At 47.6% G+C, this 21,609-nt stretch overlaps 1 protein-coding gene across 2 annotated transcripts in view; it reads left to right on the forward strand.

Moving 5' to 3' along the window:
* The first annotated feature begins 9,436 nt into the window (after positions 1 to 9,436).
* LOC137305949 (inositol-tetrakisphosphate 1-kinase-like) overlaps positions 9,437 to 21,609 on the forward strand; it is a 31,511-nt gene continuing 19,338 nt past the window's right edge. Inside the window, exons 1-2 of one of the 2 annotated variants that reach the window (XM_067974916.1) lie at positions 9,437 to 9,874; positions 21,307 to 21,331. In XM_067974916.1, coding sequence (XP_067831017.1) covers positions 9,780 to 9,874; positions 21,307 to 21,331 — 120 coding nt within the window. In that variant the 5' untranslated portion in view covers positions 9,437 to 9,779. The remainder of the gene's footprint in view (positions 9,875 to 21,306; positions 21,332 to 21,609) is intronic. The other variant, XM_067974917.1, reaches the window with a different exon arrangement.

Below are 21,609 nucleotides of genomic sequence, written 5' to 3' on the forward strand. Positions count from 1 at the left end.
TGATTGAAAGAAAGACTTGCATTTATATAGCGCCTTTCACAGCCTCGGGATGTCCCAAAGCGCTTTAAAGCCACTGAAATACTTTTGACGTGTAACCACTGATGTAACGTGGCAGCCAATTTGCCCACAGCAAGTTCCCACAAACATGATGTTGGTTGAGGGTTAAATATTGGCCCAGGACACCAGGGAGAACTCCCCTGCTCTTCGAAATTGTGGCCATGGGATCTTTTATGTCCACCTGAGAGGGCAGACGGGGCCTCAGTTTAACGTCTCATCTGAAAGACGGCACCTCTGACAGTGCAGCACTCCCTCAGTACTGCGCTGGAAATGTCGGCCTAAATTATGTACTCAAGTCCCTTGAGTGGGACTTGAACCCACGACCTTCTGACTCAGAGGCGCCTGCTTTCAGCCAGGAGTGCAAAATCATATAATTTACCCCTTTTGCTTCCAATGCTCTGCCTGACAGAACATCTCATGCATTCTTCCTGTTCTAAGTGCTACTTTTCACCCATTTCTGATTATGCCCTCTGCTCCCACCTTCCTTGACTTACTTTAATGTTGCTGAATAATTGCCAGTGGTCTTGAGATTTTTATGTGTGAAAATATTGCCCGACTCTCAGACACCCTGTCCTAATTTCCAAAAGAACTTTTCATCCACAAAATGAAAATATGTACAAAAAAAATGTAACACTCTTGTTGCAGAAAATGTTTACAATTCATACGCGGTGACAGAAATAACTAACACAGAAAGCTAGTGACTTTGCGACACTCTGAGAGAAAGAAAGTACCTGCATTTATATAGCATCATTATCCGACACGTGTAAATGGTTAGTGTAGTGGTTATGTTACTACACCAGTAATTCAGAGAACGTGAGTTCAAATCGTACTCCTGGCAGTTTGAGAATTTGAATTCAGTTTAAGTCTGGAAATAAAAAGCTGGTCTCAGTAAGAGGGACTGTCGGATTGTCATATAAACCCAACTGGTTCATTAGGGAAAGACACTGGCCCTCCTTACCTGGAGTGGCCTACTTGTGACTCCAGTCCCACACCAACGTGGTCGACTCTTAACTGCCACTCAGTTGTACCAGGACGCTGGCCTTGCCAATGACACATCCTTGAAACAAATTTTTTTTAAATCTCAAAGCCAATTTTTTTGCAGCGTAATTACTTTTGTTATGTCGACAAATACAGCAACCAATTTGTGCACAGCAAGAACCCACAAACGGCAATGAGATAAATAACCAGATCATCCGCTTTGATGATTTGTTTGAGAGGGAACCATGTGAGTGAGAGTCGTTGCTGAGTTTTAAGAACAGTTGTTTTTATCGTGCAGTTTATTTATGTCGGTGAAGAAGCCAGACTCGGGTTTCAGTTTCTGTTGATCCAAACTCTGGCTTTTTACATCCTGGGGAAGGTTTAATAATAATATTTGCCTTTGTGCTGATGTTTCTCACAGTTTACTTAGCTTGTTTTCTCTCCACTCTTTTCTCCTCTCCTCTCTCTTTTTCTCCTCTCTTTCTTTGCTCTCTCTTTCTTCTCTCTCTCTCTCCCCTCTCTCACATCTCTCTCTTTCTTCTCTCTCTCTCTCCCCTCTCTCACATCTCTCTCTTTCTTCTCTCTCTCCTGCAATGCAGGATGGGCAAAAAGGTGCATTTTGCTTGCAAGAATCATGTTAAGCCTTCGTAAGAGTTTAACGATATTCCTGACTGACCCAGTTGAGTCAGCTGCTGCAAGTGAGCAACTGGTTTAGTGGGTTTGCACTGACTTCTGGTTTTTTTATTATTCGTTCATGGGATGTGGGCGTCGCTGGCGAGGCCGGCATTTATTGCCCATCCCCTAATTGCCCCTTGAGAAGGTGGTGGTGAGCCTCCTTCTTGAACCGCTGCAGTCCGTGTGGTGACGGTTCTCCCACAGTGCTGTCAGGAAGGGAGTTCCAGGATTTTGACCCAGCGACGATGAAGGAACGGCGATATATTTCCAAGTCGGGATGGTGTGTGACTTGGAGGGGAACGTGCAGGTGGTGTTGTTCCCATGTGGTTTGGGTGCTAGTGTAAGCTTTAGTGTCCCTGGGTTTGGGACAAAGAAAAATCAGCCATGGTTTCTGATTCCGGTCATAACTGTTGACTCTCTTGCTAGAAATTGTTGATGTGTTAGATGTTGGGAAAGGACGGGTTTGAGCTCGAGAGTGATGCTTCGCCTATGTTTAAACAGCCTGTCAATATTCACAGTCCAAACTCGCACTTAAAGAATGACCCCTTAGTGGACCACACTCTGACCTTTGAGTCAGAAATTTGTGGGTTCAAGCGCCCACTCCCGAGACTCGAGCATAAAATCGAGGCTAACACTCCAGTGCAGTACTGAGGGAGTGCTGCACTGTCGGAGGCGCCATCTTTCGGATGAGATGTTAAACCGAGGCTCTGTCTGCCCTCTCAGGCGGACGTAAAAGATCCCATGGCCACTATTTCGCAGAAGAGCAGGGGAGTTCTCCCCGGTGTCCTGGCCAACTACTAAAAAAAAAACAGATTATCTGGTCATTATCACATTGTTGTTTGTGGGATCTTGCTGTGCGCAAATTGGCTGCCGCGTTTCCTACATTACAACAGTGGCTGTACTTCATTGGCTGTAAAGCGGTTTATAGGTTGGTGAAAGACGCTATATAAATGCAAGATCTTTCTTTAGGTGGAGGGCAGCCAACACCTGTATCATGTACCCCAGCGAGAGTCAGCGACTTCAGGAGACAAAAGGAGAGAAAAATGCCCCAATTATGGTTATCTATACATGAATGGTGATACATGCACTAACACAAGACGGTAAGGCTTTGCTGGGTCTAGGAGCAGTTGGTAAACAGCTGGAGGTCTGAGTGACAAACCTCAGCCGCCCAGCTGTGTTATTGGTTTGTAACAGACAGTGAGGGTTGGCAGACCATTTCACCGGTGGGAGGAACGTACCACAGCCCGATTCCCCCTCCCCTTGTTCTCACTCAACGTCCCCACACACTGGATAGTGATCAGGCGTGGGAACCTTGATGGCATTGGCGGTCGTGCCTTCGACTGCCTCGGCCCTAAGCTCTGGAATTCCCTCCCTAAACCTCTCCGCCTCTCTCTCCTTCTTTACGTCGCTCCTTAAAACCCACCTCTTTGACCAAGCTTTTGGTCACCTGTCCTAACATCTCCTTATGTGGCTCGGTGTCAAATTTTGTTTGATAATCGCTCCTGTGAAGCGCCTTGGGACGTTTTACTAGGTTTAAAGGCGCTATATAAATGCAAGTTGTAGTTGATTGTTGTGCCTTGTTGGCTGTCACCTCCCCCTAAATCTGCTGCTGCTCAGAGCCGTTTATCGCCTCCGAGAAGCAACTTGGGATGTTTGACTGCGTCCAAATTGTAGTGAAGCAAGCTAAGCTACATGGGCATGCTCAGTTGCAGCTGCCAAAAGGACGCAACAGCACAAACCTTTCATGGATAAAGGAGGTGGGAAACAGCTGATCACTGAAGACAGAGAACATGTGATGGATTCAGTCGTGCATCTTGAATCAGATTAAAGGGATCCAGCCAACATGGGCAGTAGAAGGTGGGAGGCGGCCATTTTGAGTGTGCATTAAAGGGCTCCTCAGCTGCAGTCAGGCAAAGTCAGACACAACGGTGGCGTAGTTTAGGGTCTTGACGCTTAAGGGCTTCCACAATTAATGCCCTTTGCTGCTGGAGGTGTTGCAGAAAGTTTGCCTGCTTCTCCAAACTGCTGTTTCCTTTCACCCCTCCCCTTTAAGGTGCTGCTGCAGGCTATACAAAATTGGCCAAACCTACCTGATTTTCCAGTCCCCAGATCGGCGAGTTATGTATAGAATTATATCGTGTTTTACAGCACAGAAACAGGCCATTCGGACTATCAACATGTCCTTCTATTCCTTTCTCCCTCACCCAGCTTCCCCTTAAATGCATCAATGCTAAACGTCTCAATCACATCAGGTATTGGCGAGTTCCACATTCTGACCACTCTCTGGGTAAAGAAGGTAAGGGAGCACGTTCTGCGTGGGGAGCGCAATAAGATGTCCCAAGGTGCTTCACAGGAGCGATTATCAGACAAAATTTGACACCGAGCCACATAAGGAGATATTAGGACAGGCGACCAAAAGCTTGGTCAAAGAGGTAGGTTTTAAGGAGCGTCTTAAAGGAGGAGAGAGAGGCGGAGAGGTTTAGGGAGGGAATTCCAGAGTTTAGGGCCCAGGCAGCTGAAGGCACGGCCGCCAATGGAGCAACGGAAATCAGGGATGCGCAAATGGCAAGAATTGGAGGAAACGCAGAGATCTCGGGGGGTTGTGGGGCTGGAGGAGGTCACAGAGAGATAGGGAGGGAGGGGCGAGGCCGTGGATGGATTTGAACACAAGGATGAGAATTTTAAAATGGAGGCGTTGCCAGACCGGGAGCCAATGTGGGTCAGCGAGCACAGGGGGAGACGGGTGAATGGGACTTGGTGCGAGTCGGGATACGGGCGGCAGAGTTTTGGATGAGCTTAAGTTTACGGAGGGTGGAAGGTGTGAGGCTGGTGAGGAGGTGTAAAAACCTATAATGGTTTTACCGTCCAACACCTAGAGCGAGTGAATCGCGGTAACACTAACACGCCCGTTATGACTGCTGCGGACTGGAATGTATTGAGTTATTCAGGTCAACGTTACTTGAGGCTGAAAGAGTTCCTCATGATCCTGTTGCTATTTGTGAACTAAACGACACAAACCCTAACGTATCTTTATAAGTGAGTACTGGTTGAGGTCATCTTGATTTATTTAGGAAAATAAAACATTGGCGGTTTCCATGGCGATGAATAAACAAATATGACTGGTGGCTTGTGAAGGAAAATGTGCCGATCGTGCTCAGTGCCCCCTCACTGTTACCCACACTCGGCCCCTGATGATGTCCAGCTGCTTCATTTTTTAAACGCAATTTCAATTAAACTGCAAGTTGCTGGCTGCTCGATGCCTCAGTAGATAATTGGACTGTCGAGTGTATGGCTGGGCGGCCATTCACTCCTACTGCGTTATAAAAATTATTGAATTATCGTCCCTGTTGTAATGTAGGAAACGCGGCAGCCAATTTGCGCACAGCAAGATCCCACGAACAGCAAATAATCTATTTTTTTTAGTGATGTTGGTTGAGGGATTAATATCGGCCCCTGGACACCGGGGAGAACTCCCCTGCTCTTGTTCAAAATAGTGGCCATGGGATCTTTTACGTCCACCTGAGAGGGCAGACAGGGCCTCCAAACCCTGAGTTGTGTTGGAAGAGATTTCAGATTTAGCGTTGACACAATCCGAAAGTTAAGATCTCTCCCAAGATGGGGAAAGGATTTCAAGAATGAGTCATGGATCGAGGAAAGGTCATTTGGCCTGTGAAGCTCATTCCTTCCACAGACTATGTACTATTTGCTCTTTCAGGACCTTTGCCCGAACAACTCTAAGGCAAGGCAAGATCTGATTGAGTTATCTTTCTCCCTCCACCAGTCCAGATGCACTGGAGTGATGTGTGGTATCTCCACCTTCTGGTGAGGTCACCTCAACATCACAGCACTTGCAAGAAGGTAAACTCCCCGACATAATCAAAAGCGAAACCCTAGAATACAAATTCAACCATAAAAGGAAGCAGCAGATGCTGAAAATACACAATGAGATAAGCGTGTTCCACTCCGAGCATTTCATCAGAAGTTTGTCTGAGTTTTCTTTTCCTTTTTGTCTCCATAATCCAACCGTACAACTCTGAGAGGCTGCATCTCACTGATCTGCGGGGGTGGGGTTTGCTTTGCAGGGATCCCTGCTCAAAGGTTCGATTTCGAGCCCCTACGTTTCACTAGACTCCGATACAAAATACTACCGACGTAATCTTTTTAAAAATTCGTTCATGGGATGTGGGCGTCGCTGGCGAGGCTGGCATTTATTGCCCATCCCTAATTGCCTCTTGAGAAGGTGGTGGTGAGCCGCCTTCTTGAACCGCTGCAGTCCGTGTGGTGAAGGTTCTCCCACAGTGCTGTTAGGAAGGGAGTTCCAGGATTTTGACCCAGCGACGATGAAGGAACGGCCGATATATTTCCAAGTCGGGATGGTGTGTGACTTGGAGGGGAACGTGCAGGTGGTGTTGTTTCCAAGTGCCTGCTGCCCTTGTCCTTCTAGGTGGTAGAGGTCGCGGGTTTGGGAGGTGCTGTTGAAGAAGCCTTGGCGAGTTGCTGCAGTGCATCCTGTGGATGGTACACACTGCAGCCACAGTGTGCCGGTGGTGAAGGGAGTGAATGTTTAGGGTGGTGGATGGGGTACCAATCAAGCGGGCTGCTTTGTCCTGGATGGTGTCGAGCTTCTTGAGTGTTGTTGGAGCTGCACTCATCCAGGCAAGTGGAGAGTATTCCATCACACTCCTGACTTGTGCCTTGCAGATGATGGAAAGGCTTTGGGGAGTCAGGAGATGAGTCACTCGCCGCAGAATACCCAGCCTCTGACCTGCTCTTGTAGCCACAGTATTTATGTGGCTGGTCCAGTTAAGTTTCTGGTCAATGGTGACCCCCAGGATGTTGATGGTGGGGGATTCGGCGATGGTAATGCCGTTGAATGTCAAGGGGAGGTGGTTAGACTCTCTCTTGTTGGAGATGGTCATTGCCTGGCACTTGTCTGGTGTGAATATTACTTGCTGGTGTCAAGTCCACACATGTACAATTGTGAAAAAGGCTTGTCTGCATTAGGTAATGTAACAATAATTAACAGAATGATAAGCAATAGTTAATAGATGTGTATATGACATTGAAAGATCATAAAGTTCCCGGAACACTGGTTTCATTTCAGTTTATGAGCCATATGACGACTCGGAAATGAGCTGTGAGTGTTTTAACTGCGCAAAGTCTTGTATGATACCTGAATATTCCTGCTTCCGGTAAATCTCAAGTTCAATTGAGATCTCCACCAGGCCATTTAGATGCTCTTGTGACCATGAATATCCCTTTAACAATTTCAGTCGGGAAAAACTGCTTCTGCCTGTTGCTATTAGCTACAGGTCCATCACCGGGAAGGATTGGATGTCCCGTTCACCCATCACCCCTCTGTGCTCGCTGACCTACATTGGCTCCCGGTCTGGCAACGCCTCGAATTTAAAATTCTCATCCTCGTCTTCAAATCCCTCCATGGTCTCACCACCCTCCCTATCCCTGTAACCTCCTCCAGCCCTGCAACCCTCCGAGATCTCTGCACTCCTCCAATTCTGGCCTCTTGCTCGTCCTCGATTTTCATCGCTCCACCATTGGCGGCCGTGCCTTCAGCTGCCTAGGCCCTAAGCTCTGGAATTCCCTCCCTAAACCTCTCCGCCTCTCTCCCTCCTGCTTTAAGACGCTCCTTAAAACCTACCTCTTTGACCAAGCTTTTGGTCACCTGTCCTAATATCTCCTTATGTGGCTCGGTGTCAAATTTTGTCTGATTTACGCTCCTGTGAAGCACCTTGGGATGTTTTACTACATTAATGGCGCTATATAAATGCAAGTTGCCGTCATTGGGGAAAAAACAAACTTTCCAACTCGGAGTGGGTGCGTGTGAGGGAGGGAGAGGGCAAAAATTGGTCAAAGATCAAAGTAAAAAGTGAAAGGAAGTGGGAATCCAATCAAATGGGATATCAATACAAACTTCCCTCTCTAAGCGTCTCCCAGTAAGTCCATCTCACTGTCAATCTACCAATTAAAGGCTGCAGTAACAGTCCTGATTGAAGGAGACATAATAACCATGCTTTTTGTCTTAGTTTATTTGGCGATCTCCCTTATTAAGAATCTACAGGTAGAGAGACTCGGTGACTGCCCTTTCGGTGTTTGTGTTTCGATGGTCCAGTTGGTTGGATTAACTGCTTTGATTGTGGCTGCTGTGTTTCCAATGATCGATATAACGTTGAGATTGATTTACCTCAGACCAGGAAAATGTGAAACTCTTAAACTTATCACTGGTGGTGGGCGGGGCGGGGGGGGCCTGATTGACTCAGGGCTCCGTGCGATTGCATGGTCCTAACACCAGCCCTCTTGCCCATCCGGGCTGAATGGGACCCAGCCTGCTCCATGGGGGGATTTGATCTCCAGCCCACCTTAAAAGCCTCAATCCTGTTCTAAACAGATGGTTAACCAGGTGTAGGGAGTTCTTTGATGTTGAGATTAGTTTCTCCTCCCTCTCTCCTGAAAGTGCGGTCTCTCTCTCTCTCTCTGCAATAAAGTTCCATGGCTGCTGGACCAGCCTCCATTACCTCATCCAAGGCGTCATTCTTCATTTGTTAACCTAGACAGTGGAGTGTCAGTCGGCTATTCGACCACAGAGGGCTTCATAGCAGAACCCGATCCTGTCCTCCTGACGCGATGTGTACTTCCCAGCAAAGGGGTCACTGTACAGCAGTGAGGAGAGGCAATCCGGGCTGATTTTTTTTAACCCCTCCCTCAGGGGGCACTGAGACCAATTGTAAATTTCCTATCAAGGCCACATCTGAGATCATCCACCCGAGTGCAGCCCAGAATTGGGACCTACAAGTGCTGCGGACTGTGCTGTATTCATAGACCTGCTAACCAACAGGCCGTGAACTGGAAAGTCCAATTCCTGAGTGGGTGGACTCACTTCCTGAGGCAAAAAGATTGCATTTCCAAACATATCACACTCTCTTCCATGACTCATCACGAAGAAGGACGTGCCTTTATAAAGTTCCTTTAACTGCCTCAGGTCGTCGCAAAGCACTTTACAGCCAATTAAGTAGTTTTGAAATGTCGTAATGCAGGAAATGAGGCAGCCAATGTGCACACAGCAAGCTCCCGCAAACAGCAATGTGATAATGACCAGATAATCTGTTTTTTTAGTGATGTTGGTTGAGGGATAAATATTGGCCCCAGGACACTGACTCCCCCCCCATTTCCATCCACCTGAAAGAGCAGACGGTGGGGTGGGGGGGCCTCCGTTTAACATCTCTATCTGAACGATAGCACCTCAAAGAGTGCGGGACTCCCTCGACACTGGCACTGTCGGCCTGGATCACGTAATCGAGTGTCTGGACTGGGGGGGGGGGGGGGGGGGGACTATGAACCCACAGCCTTCATGACTCAGGGGACAAGAGTGTTGCCCACTCAGCCAGGGCTGACGCCACAACGAAGACGTTAGCCGGTGAAGTCATTCGGCTCGGGAGCGAATTTTATCATCAGCAAAGCAAATTTCAGATCATGTGAGACTTGATCACTCATAATGAACCATCCAATTCCCCAGTCAACTCCCATTTCCCCATTGGCTCCCATTCTTTGACAGCAGGTCAATACCAATGGCCCCACCCTTTTAGGGGGCGGGGCAAAAAACCCCCCCTCTATCCTGGAAGTGGGCGTGGCTTGTGGATTTCTATGTTGCAATATTGGGGGGGTCACGTGGGCGCGGTGTTATGTTTGTAACAATGTAACTAAACTTCTCCCCCCACCCACCCACCCCCCAATAAAAGGAGGTGGGAAGTCCGGAGAATGAATCGGGGCTCGGAGTAACCCCGGAACCGGCTACAAGTCGGGTGGGAAAGAAATCAGACTTTGTACCTTTTTAAATGGGAGAGGTGAAATTGATTAGTTATTAACATGGGGGTGGAATGACTGAGTCCTTCCTTTATGACCCAGTGGATCGTCCCACCTCCCACCTCCCTCTCCCTCTCTCTCTCCCTGGCATTTCTATGAACGAAAGCTGGACATACTGCTGTCAAAAAGCTCACTCCAGGAGGGAGAGGATATTCTTTTTTTTTCCGGTTTGCAGCTGAAAGTGTTGAATCATGCAGACGTGGCGCAAAGGGAAACGAGTGGGATTCTGCCTGAGCGACAAGAAGAGGAAGAAGCTGAATTTTCTGCTCTTCACCGAGCTCTGTAGGTAAGGCTGGGCTTCGTCTCCACCGCTTCTCTGTTCAGAGGGTTTTCAAACTTTTCTGTCTTTGTGGGAGGGTTTTTATGTTTTGGGGGGTGGGGGGGGGGAACCCGTGTAATTACTGACACAGGCTCAGAGATTTCCCCCCCCCCTTAAATACTGACACACTCCCAGGGACCCCCCCTCCCTTAAATACTGACACACTCCCAGGGACCCCCCCTCCCTTAAATACTGACACACTCCCAGGGACCCCCCCCTATAAATACTGACACACTCCCAGGGACCCCCCCCTATAAATACTGACACACTCCCAGGGACCCCCCCCTATAAATACTGACACACTCCCAGGGACCCCCCCCTATAAATACTGACACACTCCCAGGGACCCCCCCCTATAAATACTGACACACTCCCAGGGACCCCCCCCTATAAATACTGACACACTCCCAGGGACCCCCCCCCTATAAATACTGACACACTCCCAGGGACCCCCCCCCTATAAATACTGACACACTCTCAGGGACCCCCCCCTATAAATACTGACACACTCCCAGGGGCCCCCCCCCTATAAATACTGACACACTCCCAGGGACCCCCCCCCTATAAATACTGACACACTCTCAGGGACCCCCCCCTATAAATACTGACACACTCCCAGGGACCCCCCCCCTATAAATACTGACACACTCCCAGGGACCCCCCCCTATAAATACTGACACACTCCCAGGGACCCCCCCCCTATAAATACTGACACACTCCCAGGGACCCCCCCCTATAAATACTGACACACTCCCAGGAATGACCCCCCCCCCCCACCCTGTAAATGCTGACAAACTCCCTTCTTAAACCCACACTGCGAGTGACCATAAGAGATAGGAGCAGGAGTAGGCCATTCGGCCCCTCGAGCCTGCTCTGCCATTCAATGAGATCACGGCTGATCTGATTTTTACCTCCACTCCGCTTTCCCGCCTTTTCCCCATATCCTTTGACTCCCTCGCTGATCAAAAATTTGTCTAACTCAGCCTTGAATGTATTCAATGACTCGGCCTCCACAGCTTTTTGGGGTAAAGAATTCCAAAGATTCACGACCCTCTGGGAGAAGAAATTCCTCCTCATTTCCGTCTTAAACGGGCGACCCCTTATTCTGAGACTATGCCCTCTGGTTTTAGATTCCCCCATGAGGGGTAACATCCTCTCAGCATCTACCCTATCGAGTGCCCTCAGAATCTTGTATGTTTCAATAAGATCTCCTCTCATTCTTCTAAACTCCAATGAGTATGGACCCAACATAGGAACAGGAGTAGGCCATTCAGCCCCTCGTGCCTGCTCCGCCATTTGATAAGATCATGGCTGATCTGTGATCTAACTCCATATACCTGCCTTTGGCCCATATCCCTTAATACCTTTGGTTGCCAAAAAGCTGTCTATCTCAGATTTAAATTTAGCAATTGAGCTCGTATCAATTGCCGTTTGCGGAAGAGAGTTCCAAACTTCTACCACCCTTTGTGTGTCGAAATGTTTTCTAATCTCGCTCCTGAAAGGTCTGGCTCTAATTTTTAGACTGTGCCCCCTACTCCTAAAATCCCCAACCAGCGGAAATAGTTTCTCTCTGTCCACCCTATCCGTTCCCCTTAATATCTTCATACTGTCACATCCCAGTTGACACAGAATATGGAGAAAGAAACAATTAATGTTTCAGGTTGAAGACCTTTTGTCAGAATTGGAAGATGTTAAGAGTTAAAGTTTCTGAGCAAGTACAGAGCCAGGGAGAGGGGAGAACACATCACTTTACAACCTTCTGGACTCAACATTGATTTCAATTCTAACCACTGCTCTCATTTTTTCGGTCAGCAGGCGCTGGTAATGGTTCTGCTGCTGCCATTTACAGCTACTCCTGACCAATCTTTTGTTTCTTAACCTGTCCCATTCCCACTCTCCTTGCCTTGCACCATCATCCCTTTTTTTTGTCATTTAATCACTCGTGCCCTCTACCCTATCACAGATCTTCCCTTTTTGTTCTTTCCTCCTCCCTTTCCCTGGCTCTGTACTTGCTTAAAAACTTTAACTCTTAACATTTTCCAGTTCTGATGAAAGGTCTTCACATTAACTCTGTTTCTTTCTCCACAGAAGCTGCCTGACCTGCTGAGTATTTCCAGCATTTTCTGTTTTTATTTCAGATTTCCAGCATCTGCAGTATTTTGCTAATGATTGTGTGTTCGATAAATTGGTTACTGCAGCTTCGTGCTACAGGAGGCTGAGTGTAACTCGGACTGTGAAACTTATTTACAATTTTAAAACCGAGTTTCAAACTGGTCCTGTCCAAGCCAGGCCCTGGCAGAGGGAGTCTTCAAAGTCTTTTGTGTAGCAGGAAACCCCTGGTGACTGTTGGCCTGCTCCCTAGGGACCTCCTGCAAATATTGACCCTGCTCCCCAGGGAACTCTTGCTACTAGTGACAATGGCAAATCCCTACTGTTTCCTACACCATAAGTGTCTACACTTCAAAAGTCCTTAATTGGCTGTAAAGCTCTTTGGGAAATCCTTTGGTCGTGAATGGAACTGTATAAATTCAAGTTCTATCTTTTTTTCTATCCTAACAGTTGAAAGGTCAAATAATCAAAGGAAAATAATCTCTCATTGCAGAAAACACTTTCTATTAGTGTACAGCAACAGAAAGAATGAGCTGGGAAGTCAATAAATGCAGAAAGTTGGTGACACGTGGACAGAAATCTGACAGTCTCATGGGCCCCCAAGGTCCATGCAATCTGGAGCTAATTGGCCAGAGACCTTGGGTCTGTTAGAAATGGCTTTCCTATCTGCACAGGAATAGCAAACTGGATTGGGGTTAGAAATGGGAAATTACAGAATAATCAGGCCATTAACAGGACTCTGATCGTAAATGCCTCCTTGATTTAGTGATGTTGGTGGAGGGATAAACACTTGCCCAGGACACCGGGGAGAACTCCCCTGCTCTTCTTCCAAATAGTGGCCATGGGATCTTTCTACGTCCACCTGAGAGGGGCAGACGGAGCCTCGGTTTAACGTCTCATCCGAAAGACGGCACCTCCGACAGTGCGGCACTCCCTCGGTACTGCACCAGGTGTGTCAGCCTAGATTCTGTGCTCGAGTCTCTGGAGTGGGGCTTGAACCCGTAACCTGCTGACTTGGAGACGAGAGTGACACCCCACTGAGCCATAATTGACACCGTCCAAAACAGGAGTGGCCTGGGTCGTGATGCTCCCATGGATACATTTCCCGCTGACACTCAGTGCCTCGACTTGTATCCGTGGGACCTCGTGACAGTCGGCAGTAGCAGGTGTGAGTGGGGGAAAAATTCCTTCTGAAGGGCTCTGGGCAACTCGCGTGTTTTAAGTTGGGACTTGAATCACTGATTTAACGACAGTACTTGGCTCGAATGTTCACTGCTTGGTTTCTCTTTCATATTGAAGCCTGCTGGTGTCTTCCTGCGTTGTCATTATGACTACAAGCAGTTCCCATGTGTTGTGCAATCACCTACAGATGATTCCCCCTGGCAGCCCACCAGTCATCTGTCTTATTTCTGGTCGTGTTACAGTAAAACACCCAGCAGTACAATAATACAGTCTGTTCTGCCCAAGTGTGGGCTGTGCCTGGAGAGAGTATTTTGAGCTGTAGAACATGAGGGGGAGGTATTGGCTGTCACGGGTCACTTGTGGTTAGTGGGGGCGGTAAGTTAGCAGAATCGCACGAATTTAAAACATCCGGGAACAAGTCCAACTTTTCCTGGTGTAATGGTATTCTGGTGACATCCATACAGGCCAACCAGCTGCACTTGACATGGACAGTCAGCATGTTTGCCCCCCGCACCCAGTACCACTCGAACCCAAGCCCTCCTGCTGCTCCGAGTGACTTTGCCCGCTGCGTAATATGGCCGGGAATTCTCACTGGATCAGGACCTCTGTCCACATTGTGTAGTGGCCGGAATTACATTCCTCAGTGGGTAGACACGGTGGGGGGAGAAGCAAAGAGTGGCAGGTGGGGGTGAGAAAGAAGGTGGAGGCTGGAAATGGCCCTTTGGGCGGGTGAGAGGAGAGAAGGGCAGCTGTTGGGGGTGTAGGAGAGAAGTGGGGAGCAGCACGTTGGGGGTAGAAACTGGAAGTGAGACATGAAATATTGCTTGAGAGGAACAAGTGACTTTGGGCCTATGGTTCCCAAAGCTCCCCACCACTGGGGATTCTCTTCTCAGCTTGTATCTGGGTCTGTTGTAGACTCATTAATCAGAGTACTCAATCTCTATTAGTCAACAACTCCATTATAAGAACATAAGAAATAGGAGCAGGAGTAGGCCAATCGGCCCCTCGAGCCTGCTCCGCCATTCAATAAGATCATGGCTGATCTGATCCTAACCTCAAATCTAAATTCATGTCCAATTTCCTGCCCGCTCCCCGTAACCCCTAATTCCCTTTACTTCTAGGAAACTGTCTATTTCTGTTTTAAATGTATTTAATGATGTAGCTTCCTGGAGCAGCAAATTCCACAGACCTACTACCCTCTGAGTGAAGAAGTTTCTCCTCATCTCAGTTTTGAAAGAGCAGCCCCTTATTCTAAGATTATGCCCCCTAGTTCTAGTTTCACCCATCCTTGGGAACATCCTTACCGCATCCACCCGATCAAGCCCCTTCACAATCTTATATGTTTCAATAAGATCGCCTCTCATTCTTCTGAACTCCAATGAGTAGAGTCCCAATCTACTCAACTTCTCCTTATATGTCCGCCCCCTCATCCCTGGGATTAACCGAGTGAACCTTCTTTGTACTGCCTCGAGTGCAAGTATGTCTTAAGTATGGCAATTATCATTATCATACACAATTATCATTGTGTCTTGTGACTACCTGGATGGTAGAAGCTGGATTAGATGGATCTGGGCCTTTTTTAGTCTCTCAATTCCTATGGGGAAAAGTGTTAGCATTCACGAGGGTGGGACTAACATGCTCCTGTAAACTGGGGGGAGTGTTAGAGTTGGGAGAGTGACTGTTAAGTTAGCATTTTAGAAAAGTGATGGTTTATTGAAAACACACACATCACTTAGATTTTCCTTGATTTTTAATCTTTTACACTTCACCACTGATTTTTTTTTTTAAGAGTTTATAGTTAACCAGAATCCAGCGCTTTTTTTTCTTCATTCTGGGGATGTGGGTGTCGCTGGCGAGGCCGGCATTTATTGGCCGTCCCTAGTTTCCCCTTGAGAAGGTGGTGGTGAGCCGCCATTCTTAATGTAAAGATTCTAAAGTTCCCAGAGAGCACCCCCCAAACCCAGAAATGCACCAGAAATTGGCGGGGGGTAAGAGGGCAGCATTTGGGAGGAGCAGGCATGATTTGAAATTTGCTCCCTATGAACTGACTGACTCTTACGAGAGGGGTAAATGTTGAGGTGGACTGGAAGGATCAATTGGTCCGTGTCCACGCTGTAACTTCTGTGGATCCATGGAATACTTTAACACTAGTGGCTATTGAGACAGAGACTTTTGCATCATTTGAAAGGGGAATTGGGTAAATATTTGGAAAGGAAGACTATAAAAGGCTACAGGGAATAGGTGGAATCGAGTTCAATAGTAACTTTCAAGAGGGAATTGGATGTATACTTGAAAGGGAAAAATTTGCATGGCTTGGCGGGGGGGAAAGCGGGGGAGTGGGACTAATTGGATAGCTCTTTGGAAGTGCTGGCACAAGCACAATGGGCCGAATGGCCTCCTTCTGTGCTGTGAGATTGTATGAAGGCAAGTAAATGGGATTAGAGCAGATAGGTTCAGTTGCAGAGGTTAGCACTGATATAGGTGTGATTGGCCAAATGGCCTCGTGTGTGGTAATTTCTGTGATTTCTTATGGTGCAGTGATGCTGCCATTTTTGTGCCAATGCAATTTTGCCACTGCAAAAAGTGGCAGCGTTCCTCCAGAAATGGGTCCTTATCAGGCACCAGAACACACAAAGAACAAGTGATCTGATTTACCCCCCCACTTAACGGTGCTGCCTCACACAATTTATAAAATGTTCCTTCAGTCCTTGGACCTCCTGGGGATGCCCTTATAACGTTACCACAGAGTCTTTGTAACGCTATGAGGAGGCGGACGCTCGTGCCCTCTCCATTAAAACTTGCCCAGCTGGCGAGCCGACCTTGGTGCAGGTAGTCACACGTGCACAGACTCTGCCTGGAGGGCAGACTGAGGTAGGTGAGGAGTTGCACTGCCTTGAAGTCCTAGGAAAGAATGAGGGGGAGTTGATGCGATGAATTGGATTGTATGTCGCTGCACTTCTCTTGCTGGACAGCGATAATGGGTCCACCTCCATGACCCTAAGTGATGTTGAAAGCCATCCATTAAAACTATAGCTCTTCAACAGAGGGCTTCCCTTACTGCTGTGCTTGCTGGGATAGCCTGGCCTCCATAGATGCTTAACGTAACTCTCTCCAAGCAAGAGAAGTCATGTGCCAATCCTGGACCTGAGTGGGCTGTGAAGAGAAAAGGATTAGCGAGAACAATGTATGTTGGTACTTGGGCGTCCTCCGTGACCCATGTGACGGAAACAGTGTGTCACTTTTAATCACGATCTTCGTGAGTCAAAGCAATGCCTTGGGTACGACTCACCTGGAAATCTTACACTTGGGATCTGTCCAATCTTAAGAGCTCTTCCCAAGCCTAGAATGGTTTACCCATCAGGCAGTCAGTAATTCATACAAACAGGGGTGAGCCATCCGTAGGAATTGCAAGCATAAGGTGACTCCAATGCACGTGTGGTCAGCTGTGGCTCGGTGGGTTGCCCTCCGGCCTCTGAGTCAGAAGGTCGTGGGTTCAAGTCCTGCTCCAGTGACTTCAGCACAAAATCCAGGCCGCCACCCCCAGTGCCAGTACTGAGGGAGCGCTGCACTGTCTGAGGTGCCGTCTTTGAGATGAGACGTTAAACCGAGGCCCCGTCTGCCCCCTCAGGTGAATGTGAAAGATCCCATGGCCACTATTTCGATGAAGAGCAGGGGAGGTGTCCTGGGGCCAATATTTATCCCTCAACATCACTAAAAACAGATTATCTGCTCATTATTGCTGTTTGGCTTCTAACAAATTGGCTGCTGCGTCTCCAACAGTAACTTCATAAATACTTCATTGGCTATAAAGCACTTTGGGGCGTCCTGAGGTTGTGAAAGGTGCTATATAAAAGCAAGTCTTTTTTCTTTTTGCATTCATGCGATGCAAGCTGCCTTCCCCGACATGGAACTGTTGGGCAATTATAAATGGGGATCGATATCTGACAGACTGGAGAGGATATCCATTGCGTGTTACCTTCACCACTCACTGAGGGTATTGCTTCAGTTTCTGTTTTTCATTTTTGAGTGTTATTTCCCTCCCTTTTCCCACCACTTTTGTCTCCTTCCCTTTGTCCTCTTCTGACGGTGTTGACTCTGTGCTGGAACAGCGGCTGCTGGTCCCCGAATGGTGCAATTTTACTTCGATGTGCTTGTCACGGTGAGGGAATGGAGCTCCGTCAGCAGGTGTTAAACTGCAGTTTAATCATTTCCTACAAGCAAAGTGCCTTGGCCCCACCCTCGAAGAATGCCTTTAATTGCACCAATGGAATGCAACAGACATTCTTTATTGTCCTCAGATAACTAACCTCAGGACATTGACACCTATGAGGTCTTAAAGGGACAGGCCATGTTAAACACCATCTCCGTCTTAGCAACAACAGCTTGCGTTTATATAGCGCCGTTAATGTAGTAAAACGTCCCAAGGCGCTTCACAGGAGCGATTATCAAACAAAATTTGACACCGAGCCACATAAGGGCATTTAGGACAGGTGACCAAAAGCTTGGTCAAAGAGGCAGGTTTTAAGGAGGGGAAGAGAGAGGCGGAGAGGTGTAGAGAGGGAATTCCAGAGCTTAGGGCCTAGGCAGCTGAAGGCACGGCCGCCAGTGATGGAAATCAGGGATGCGCAAGAGGCCAGAATTGGAGGAGCGCAGAGATCTCGGAGGGGTGTAGGGGCTGGAGGAGGAGGTCACAGAGATGGGGAGGGGACGCAGCAGACAGCACCTTGTGTGTTGCATAATACAACGCCCCCGTCTTTCTAAAGCAGCAGATCATCGAGCTTACAATGAGCAACACCATGGGAGGTCTGCTGGCGCAACCTCTGCTGGGTAATGAGCAATGCCACGGGAGAATTGCTAGTTGGGTGTTTGTAGCTGGCTGCGAGTTACCAATCCCTGATCATAATGTTTGGATTAAAAAACCAATTCAGAAGTCCCAAATGGTCAAAGCAGAGCGTAACAACACATTCCCATTCGAAAAATAAACTCTCAATTCTGAATTGTCAGTTGAGAGAAACCAGAACTCAGGCTCTTGAGCAATAACATAAACCCAGCTCCAGGACCTCGGGCCTTTTGTCATAGTAAAATGTATAATGTTGCCAGACCAGCTCTTCAACGCCTGTTGAACCAAAAATTAAATTAAATTTGGCCCCACGTAACTTAAGGAAGCAACATGCCGCCATCTTTGAATTACGTTTCGATAGCAGCATGATGGATGATGGACTTCTTAATCGTGTCCCGTAAAGGATGTAGGAATCCAAAACAAAATGGACAGTCCACTCTGTTCTGTGTTACTAAAGCCAAGTGTCAAATCAGTGTCAGCCGTGGCTCAGTGGGCTGTCACTCTTGCCTCTGAGTCAGAAGGTCATGGGTTCAAATCCCACTCCAGAGACTTAAGCACAAAATCCAGGCCGGCACTCCCAGTGCCAGTACTGAGGGAGCGCTGCATTGTCGGAGGTGCCGTCTTTCAGATGAGACGTTGAACCGAGGGGCCCCGTCTGCCCTCTCAGGTGGACGTAAAAGATCCTATGGCTGCTATTTCGAAGGAGAGCAGGGGAGTTCTCCCCAGTGTCCTGGGCCAATATTTATCCCTCAACCAACATCACTTTTTTTTTAAAAAAAAACAGATTCTCTGGTCATTATCACATTGCTGTTTGTGGGATCTTGCTGTGCACAAATTGGCTGCCTCGTTTCCCTACATTACAACAGTGACTGCACTTCAAAAGTACTTGATTGGCTGTAAAGCGCTTTGGGACGGCCTGAGGTTGTGAAAGGCGCTGTAGAAATGCAAGTTCTTTGTTTCTTCGAGTAAGGTCCTACAACCCTCTAATTGTCCTGCATAATAATTACTGTTGCTCTAAGGATGTTCTGTGATCATTGCATCCAATCTACCTGTTAGATTGGTAGTCTACCTGCTTTGTTTACATACACTATGAACTGGCTTTCTCTGGGCAATACATCGAGTGCAGAACGGCATCTAATGTCTACAGTTAGAGCCTCTATATTGCAATCTCTATAACTATGTCTATGAACAGTACGCCTAGTCTACAAGCCTCTCCCATGAACAACTGACTTTCCTTTTTTTCTGTACACTAGAAGATATGGAGCAGAGTAGCCAACAGGGTAGAATACAGGATGTAATGGAATAAGATCCCCCGGTCGATCAATGCCCCCCAAAGGGTTTCTAGGCAAACCCCAAAAAGAGTTCCGTACTATGGGAATCACTGGGAGGAGTGGCAAAGATTCTCTACGTAGTTTTCGGACTTGTGGCGATCCCCATTTGAATGTTTTATTTATAGAAAGGCTGTTGGATATATGTAGATATGTGAGAGAAAGTCGATCTGCCCATCCGAGGTGAATATACCTGATATCTCTGCCCTGAGTGGCTTGCTAGGCCACTAAAGAGTCTGGGACATGTAGGCCAGACTGAGTTGGGGTGTCCCTGAAGGAAATGGGTGAGCCAGTTGGGTTTTTGGCAGCTTCTGTGGTCATTATTTCTAGTGAGGGTCCACGGTTTCACAACTTGCCAGGGTGTGGGGGGGGGGGATTTGAACTCGTGACCTCTGGGTTGCTTGTTCAGCATCGTAACCACTAGCCTGCGGTACCCTTTCTATTGTACACGTAGCAAGAGGTGGGGTCACCCGGTCTGCCTCCTGTTGGATCCTTAATGTAAAAGGATTGTCCTGGAGTCTCCAAGAATTGAAGATTAATCTCCAGGAAACTGCTGCGAGGGACTCGGGAGAAAAATCGTAGGGGGCATTAAAAAAATGGTGTTTTCATTTTCTTTGAGCACTTTGTTTATTAGTTGTAAAAATATTGGCGATCGGGGACGGGGGGAAAATGGCTGCTTGGATGATTCTCAACCAACAGTCAATCGGGTAATGAAGAGTCTTTTTGTTTTCCGATTGGCCGTGTTATGGCAGATCCCGGCGATGATAGACGTGTCGGGCGACCAATGGCGGGAGTGTAGGGGCGGGGCAGTTGGAAGCAGGAGGTCATGTGATGAAACCTCCAGGAATACGTCCAACCCGACTGGGAGTTGATGGGATACTAGACTCACGGAAATGTAGGATTACAAGTGTCCCATTGGATTAAGGGAACTGGACCCTGCATTTGCACTGAGTCTCTGCAGTATAGAGTGGGGCCCAGAGATGCGACAGACTCCAGCAGCGACACACGGAGGAGTTGCTCTCCCAAAACAGGATCTCCGAGCAATCAACAAAAGTAAAAACCTATTTTTATGTAGCTCAAAATGTTCACTCCAGACCCAACCCAAGTTAAGAAGGACGATATCTGTACTGTTGGCATCTTTTTCTTTGCCGTTCAAGTCAACACTTTATACCCACCGTGGCAGCTCACTGAAATCCTAGCAATGACCTTGTTTAATTTTTCTAGAATGAGATAGGTCAACAAATTCTCATCACAAAATCCAGTTGGAAAGAAAGATCTTGCATTTATATAGCACCTTTCACATCCCAAGGTGCTTTGTAGCCAATGAAGTACTTTTGAAGTGTGGTCACCATTGTAATGTAGGAAACACCACAGCCAATTTGCGCACAGCAAGATCCCACAAACAGCAACGTCATATGACCAATTAAACTGTTTTAATGATGGTTGAGGGACACCGGGAGAACTCCCCTCTTCTTCCAATAGTATCATGGGATCGTTTACATAAACTGAGGCCCCATCTGCCCTCGGGTTTAGTGTCTCACCAGAAAGGCGGCATCTCCGACAGTGCAGCACTCCCTCAGTACTGGCGTTGGGAGTGTCAGCCTGGATTATGTGTTCAAGTGTCTGGAGTGGGGCTCGAACCCACAACCTTCTGACCTAGAGGTGAGAGTGTTACCCACTGACACCTAACTAGTTAAACTACCAAAACTGGGATCAAACTTGTCTATGTGATGTAATGTCGGTGAGTTCTCTGTAATAAACTGGGTGCATCGCAGGTTTGAGCCATTTATCATATCACCTACTTTTAGAATGGTTTGAACAATTAAATGTGTGTTCAGAAGGTCCGTTAAGGAGTGAGATGAGTTGTAGCTTTACTCAGTAGTAACAAAGTGAGTGGCCCAGACCCAAATTTTAATGCAGATTTTTCTTTTGTTCTTTAGGAAGAGAGGAATCGAAGTCATACAGGTGAGAAAGTCCCTTTGTTGTATCTCTACGTGTGTGTGTGTGTGTGTGTCGGTACATACTGGAGAGTGGGAAGTGCTCCCCTCCCCTCGAAAGGCTACAGGTAGTTTTACTGGTGAAGATTTACTCGGCTAACTCTCTTTATAGTCACGTACGGATAGCAGAGAGAGGAAATTTTCCTTCTGTACTCGGGGCTCTGAATCTAACTCATCACCTGCCGTGTTTCCACTTTGAGATATTTACAAACTCAAAATCCGATTGGAGTTAGTATTGGCAGATGC

The sequence above is a fragment of the Heptranchias perlo genome, chromosome 41 (genome assembly GCF_035084215.1).
Source record: "Heptranchias perlo isolate sHepPer1 chromosome 41, sHepPer1.hap1, whole genome shotgun sequence".
Taxonomy (NCBI): domain Eukaryota; kingdom Metazoa; phylum Chordata; class Chondrichthyes; order Hexanchiformes; family Hexanchidae; genus Heptranchias; species Heptranchias perlo.